The following is a 5,413-nucleotide window of genomic DNA, read 5'->3' as shown; positions in this document are numbered from 1 at the left end:
AGGCGGGATGAAGGAGTTTGTGGGGGCAAAGTGACGCTTGGAGATCACTCCCGGTCAACTGGGACGCAGGGCCTAGGGGGAGCTCCAGGACTACGGCTCCCAGCATGCCCCGGCGCCAGGAAGCCCCGCCCGCGCGCCTCCCGGCGCATTGTGGGGGGCGAGCGGAGGGCGAGGGCCGCAGGGGCGGGAGGCGGGGCGACAGCATCGAGGGGAGGCTGCGGGCCACGGCCGCTGAGCAGGCGCCGGGATGCGGGCTGCGAGGATCGCGCCGAGCGTGGGGCGGCACCTGCTCCTGTTGGGAGGCGGCAGGTATGTGTTTGACCCGGAGAGACGGAGGACCCGGAGCCCCGGCCAGCCCTGAACTCCCACTCTCCACAGCTCGCGGTGCCGCGCGCTCCGGGGGCAGTCCCAGCCAGGCCCTGCCCGGCGACCCTATGCCAGCGGGGCCGCGCAGGTGAGTGGCGGCGGCCTTGGGAGAGGGGCGTGGGAGTGGGGGTCCACCTCTACTCCCTGGCAGGGGTCTCCCTCTTCGTCCCAGGAACCTGTCCTCCCGGCTGGCACCGGAAGTAGGGGAAAGGGCAGGCTGAAACTAGGGGAAAGGTCACTAGATCCGCCATCCTTGGCACCCAGCCCCACTCCGTGCCCTCCTTGGCACACCGGAAGCCCCTTCCCCGACCTCGCTAACCATCCCTTTTCCCAGGCGGTTCTGGACAAGTCAGATTCCTTCCCTGATGCCTCCATCAAGGAGAAACCGCCCCAGTCGGTATGTGTTCCCCGGGCAGGGAGTTGTTGAGCTGGGAAAGAGCCCTTCCCAGCCCCGCTCCTGAAACCCCCTCTTCCCTGACCAGGAATCTAAGTCCTTTGCTGCAGGGATGTTTAAGGGTCTACTCCAAACGGAACAGGTGTTCCCGTACCCGTCTGGTAAGGGCATAGACAGTCAGAGCTGGGCAGGGTCAGGGCAGTGGTGCCCTCACAGCCCTGCCTGACCTACTTGTCCCTCTTCCCACCCCCACGCAGTGCTCACAGAGGAGCAGGAGCAGTTTCTCAAGGAGCTGGTGGGGCCTGTGTCGCGTTTCTTCCAAGTGAGGAAGGACTGGAGCTGAGGGATGGAAGGTTTGGGCCCTGTATGGTGGGGGTTGGGGTTGAGGCACTTACGAGGAGCCTGGAATGTGGGATCCCATACCTTCCCCAGGAGGTGAACGACCCTGCCAAGAATGACACGCTGGAGCGGGTGGAGGAGAACACTTTGCAGGGCCTCAAGAAACTAGGGGCCTTTGGTCTGCAAGTGCCCAGTGAGTTGGGCGGTGTGGGCCTCTGCAATACCCAGGTGAGAGGAGCTCCGGAGTCATCTCCCAAAGCCCCAGACCACTCCAGCATGGCAGCTAGCTCCTTCACCCCCAGGCTCAGGGCTCTGCCAAGCCACTGCCCCGGGGACTGTGGGATGTTAACTCTCCTCACCGTGCACACATGCCCACAGCGCACACCCTCGAACATGACACGCAAACCACACGTGCCCTCCCCTGCAGCCTTACTCTGTTCTCAAGGCTCTGTGACCCTCTGAGGTGAGACCACTCCGAGACTGGGATGGACATAGTATTCCCTGTTGTGCCCTCCTCATGGTCGACCTTCCTCTATACACTTGTTCCATGGGGGGGTGGCCCAGGCCTAGTCCCCACACCTGCCGCCCCCCTCTAGTATGCCCGCCTGGTGGAGATCGTGGGGATGCACGACCTCGCAGTGGGCATCGTCCTGGGCGCCCATCAGAGCATCGGTTTCAAAGGCATCCTGCTCTTCGGCACAAAGGCCCAGAAAGAAAAATACCTCCCCAAACTGGCATCTGGTGAGGCAGCCCTAGAAGACCCCGGGGTGGGGATGGGGGTGGGGTGGAGGTGTCATGGGCTTGGCATAAATGGGGTTGGCTGGTGCTGAGATGACCACAGAGCTGGACTATTGGCTAGGGGAGTTCTTGGGGAAATGCGAAGAAACTGAGGATTGCCAGTGGCATTAGGGGACTGTGGTGGGGACTTGGATGCCCCTAAGGACCCATGGTAAAGATCTCTCCCAAACAGGGGAGACTATGGCCGCTTTCTGCCTCACTGAGCCCTCAAGCGGGTCGGATGCAGCCTCTATCCGAAGCTCAGCTGTGCCCAGTCCCTGTGGAAAATACTACACCCTCAATGGCAGCAAGATCTGGATCAGGCATTCTTCCTCTCGTTTCTCCCTTCTCCACCCCTGCCCAATTCTATTAGCCTTGCCCTGACTGCTCCCTCATCCTTCCACAGCAACGGGGGCGTGGCAGAGATCTTCACAGTTTTTGCCAAAACACCAGTTACAGATGTGTCCATGGGGACCACGAAAGAGAAGATCACAGCTTTTGTGGTGGAGAGGAGCTTTGGGGGTGTTACCCAGTGAGTGGGTGTGAGAAGGGGTAGGGCCCAGAGGGGAGCAGTGCTGGGCTCCAGGGCAGAGGCCTGTTCCATGTCACCCTGGGGATGTGTGCCGAGGCCAAAGCAGGTTTCCTTTGGAACTAACACGGAGGGAACTGATAGAAAGCTTTGGCTTCCAGCCACCAATGGGCCAAATGCACGATGGCAGACTATGGCCCAGCCTTTGCAGCCCTCTGGGCATGTGGGGAGCTGTCACTTGTGCTTTTCTTAGAGTCTGGGAATTGTTGCTCCTTCCTGGTTCATAAGAAATGAAGGGGCAGTTTTTCCCACGGTGGTAATTTGTGGGGCACACCCCTGCCTTCCCACCTTGCCCTGTTACAGTGGGCCCCCTGAGAAGAAGATGGGCATCAAAGCCTCAAACACGGCGGAGGTGTACTTTGATGGCGTCCGCGTGCCCGCAGAGAATGTGCTGGGCGAGGTGGGGAGTGGCTTCAAGGTCGCCATGCACATTCTCAACAACGGAAGGTTTGGCATGGCTGCTGCCCTGGCAGGCACCATGAAGGGCATCATTGCTAAGGCGGTGAGTGCTGGCCCGACTCCCCTCCCCTCCCCCACAGGCAGCTCCTGGCCTGCTGGCTTAGGCCACAGGCCTATGTGGCTGACGCTCAGCCCTCCAGCCCCAGCTTGGTTCCTCTCCCTGGGAGACGGCAGAACCCCTGAGAAATAGGTGGTTTCTTCCAGGTGGAACATGCTGCTAATCGGACCCAGTTTGGGGAGAAAATTCACAACTTCGGGCTGATCCAGGAGAAGCTGGCCCGCATGGCTGTGCTGCAGTATGTGACTGAGGTGAGGCCCCTACCACTCTCCCTGGACCCTGTGGCCTTCTGCCCGTCGGTCAGACTACAACCCCCAGCAGCACCTGGGGCAGTGGGTCTCCAGCTTTACACCAATGCCCTAGGGGATGCGGGGAGGCATAGTCAGCTCAGCTTCTGCAGAACGCAGAGGGATGCTGTCCTGCGGAGGGATGCTGTCCTGCTGAGGGGCTTCCCGGAGGCACCCCAGGTTCATGCTCCCTACTTCTACCAGCCCTCACCTCTTCACTCCTCTGAGGAAGCCAAATGCCTGGAAGCCCCTGATGAACTGCCTCAGAGCACTGGGTATTTAGATGTGCCTGACACATATCAGGAGGCGAAGGCAAATGCAGGGCCGTGTGAAGCTGGGTCAGACCAGGTCCTGGCCATCTGGGTGATCAGGTCGAGTCAGCTACAGCCCTTTTCGGTTTTCTTTCTTTCTTTCTTTCCTACATCCCAACCTTACAACCTCAGTCCATGGCCTACATGGTGAGTGCCAACATGGACCAGGGATCCAAGGACTTCCAGATAGAAGCTGCCATCAGCAAAATCTTTGGCTCGGTGAGGTCCCAGGGCATGTTGGGAGGGAGAGTGCAGGTTGGGAGCCTGACTCGAAAATGATCTCATCTCATCTGGTCCTTTGTCCCCAGGAGGCAGCGTGGAATGTGACCGATGAGTGCATCCAAATCATGGGGGGCATGGGCTTCATGAAGGTACAGAGTGGTCCTCTGCCGCCGGTGCCTCAAATGGGCCAGGGGCCGGGGGAGGTGCCCCTCAGGAGGCTTAGCATCTGTCTTCTGCCGTGGTAGGAGCCCGGGGTGGAGCGCGTGCTCCGTGATCTCCGCATCTTCCGGATCTTTGAAGGGACGAACGACATTCTCCGGCTCTTTGTGGCTCTGCAGGGCTGTATGGTAAGGAGGAGAATTGGGGGAAGGAGGTGGGAAGCACAGTAAGCCCTGATTATTGGACCCTCCTCCCCCACAGGACAAAGGAAAGGAACTCTCTGGGCTTGGCAATGCTTTAAAGAATCCTTTTGGGAATGCTGGCCTCCTGCTGGGAGAGGCAGGCAAGCAGCTGAGGCGGTAAGCTGAGGGGCTGGGGGGCCGGGGCCAGGGGAGGGGCTGTGTGTATAGCAACTAACCAGCCCTTCTCCCCTCCTCTCAGGCGGGCAGGGCTGGGCAGCGGCCTGAGTCTCAAAGGAACCATCCACCAGGAGTTGAGTCGGAGCGGCGAGCTGGTAGGTGGTCCAGGGTGGAGGCCCGGCTGGAGTCCAGGGCTGATGGAAGTGGAGAGCCCACTGAGCCCTGGGCACCCTCTCAATCTCTAGGCAGTGCAGGCTCTGGAGCAGTTTGCCACAGTGGTGGAGGCCAAGCTGATAAAACATAAGAAGGGGATTGTCAGTGAGTGAGCTCTACACCCAACCCCACCTCCCTCCCTGCTTCTCCCTCAGACTAACACCCCATCCCCACCCCATCTACCTGACAGACGAACAGTTTCTGCTGCAGCGCCTGGCAGACGGTGCCATTGACCTCTATGCCATGGTGGTGGTTCTCTCCAGGTGAGGAGGCAGTGGGGGGAGGTAAAGCCTGAGCCGTAGGAGGTTCTGGGAGAAGGGGTTCCTGGGCCAGGGTTACAGCACACATTCCCTGCCCCCTTCCTGCCAGGGCCTCAAGAGCCCTGAGTGAGGGCTACCCCACGGCCCAGCATGAGAAAATGCTCTGTGACAGCTGGTGTATTGAGGTGAGCCTGGGGTTACCGGAGGGGGGGGGCGGGGAGGGGCAGGGCTCAAGACCAGGCCGGAGCCCTCCTCCTCCCCACCCACTTTCCCTCTGCAGGCCGCGGCCCGGATCCGGGAGAACATGACTGCTCTGCAGTCTGACCCCCAGCAGCAGGAGCTCTTCCGCAACTTCAAAAGTATCTCCCAGGCCTTGGTGGAGCGCGGTGGGGTGGTCACCAGCAACCCCCTCGGCTTCTGAACACTCCCAGTCGGGAAAGACGCGTGCCTTCTCTCAAGCCAAAGCCCAGCCCCTTTCCTCAGGGCCTGGGTCTGCCTCGAAGGGGGCCTCAAGCTCCCACGTTGTGCCTGCTCTCAGAGGGTGCACCTACTGCCTCACAAATAATAAAGCCTCTAAGGAGTCTGCTTTCCTGCCTCCCGTCTTTCCCTGAGCTGCCTGC

The 5,413-nt window shown here is 60.5% G+C and overlaps 1 protein-coding gene across 1 annotated transcript; it reads left to right on the top strand.

The window, feature by feature from the left end:
* The first annotated feature begins 160 nt into the window (after window positions 1-160).
* ACADVL (acyl-CoA dehydrogenase very long chain) lies at window positions 161-5,378 on the top strand. Its single transcript, XM_004475235.5, has 20 exons — window positions 161-309; window positions 379-454; window positions 701-763; window positions 849-921; window positions 1,018-1,082; window positions 1,193-1,327; window positions 1,696-1,840; window positions 2,070-2,199; window positions 2,283-2,408; window positions 2,769-2,967; window positions 3,129-3,233; window positions 3,713-3,799; window positions 3,889-3,951; window positions 4,048-4,149; window positions 4,223-4,320; window positions 4,403-4,475; window positions 4,566-4,638; window positions 4,724-4,796; window positions 4,903-4,978; window positions 5,074-5,378. The coding sequence occupies exons 1-20, from the start codon at window positions 248-250 to the stop codon at window positions 5,212-5,214; spliced, it is 1,965 nt and encodes a 654-aa protein (XP_004475292.2). The 5' UTR covers window positions 161-247; the 3' UTR covers window positions 5,215-5,378.
* The last annotated feature ends 35 nt before the right edge of the window (window positions 5,379-5,413 follow it).

The sequence above is a fragment of the Dasypus novemcinctus genome, chromosome 21 (genome assembly GCF_030445035.2).
Source record: "Dasypus novemcinctus isolate mDasNov1 chromosome 21, mDasNov1.1.hap2, whole genome shotgun sequence".
Lineage (NCBI taxonomy): Eukaryota > Metazoa > Chordata > Mammalia > Cingulata > Dasypodidae > Dasypus > Dasypus novemcinctus.
This window is presented reverse-complemented; position numbering and strand designations above follow the sequence as displayed.

Coding starts and splice junctions, on each gene's coding strand:
- ACADVL (XM_004475235.5), top strand. CDS start 248: ATGCGGGCTGCGAGGATCGCGCCGAGCGTGGGGCGGCACCTGCTCCTG. Junction 3,952..4,047: donor GGGGCATGGGCTTCATGAAG/GTACAGAGTGGT, acceptor CTGCCGTGGTAG/GAGCCCGGGGTGGAGCGCGT. Junction 4,979..5,073: donor GTGACAGCTGGTGTATTGAG/GTGAGCCTGGGG, acceptor TTCCCTCTGCAG/GCCGCGGCCCGGATCCGGGA.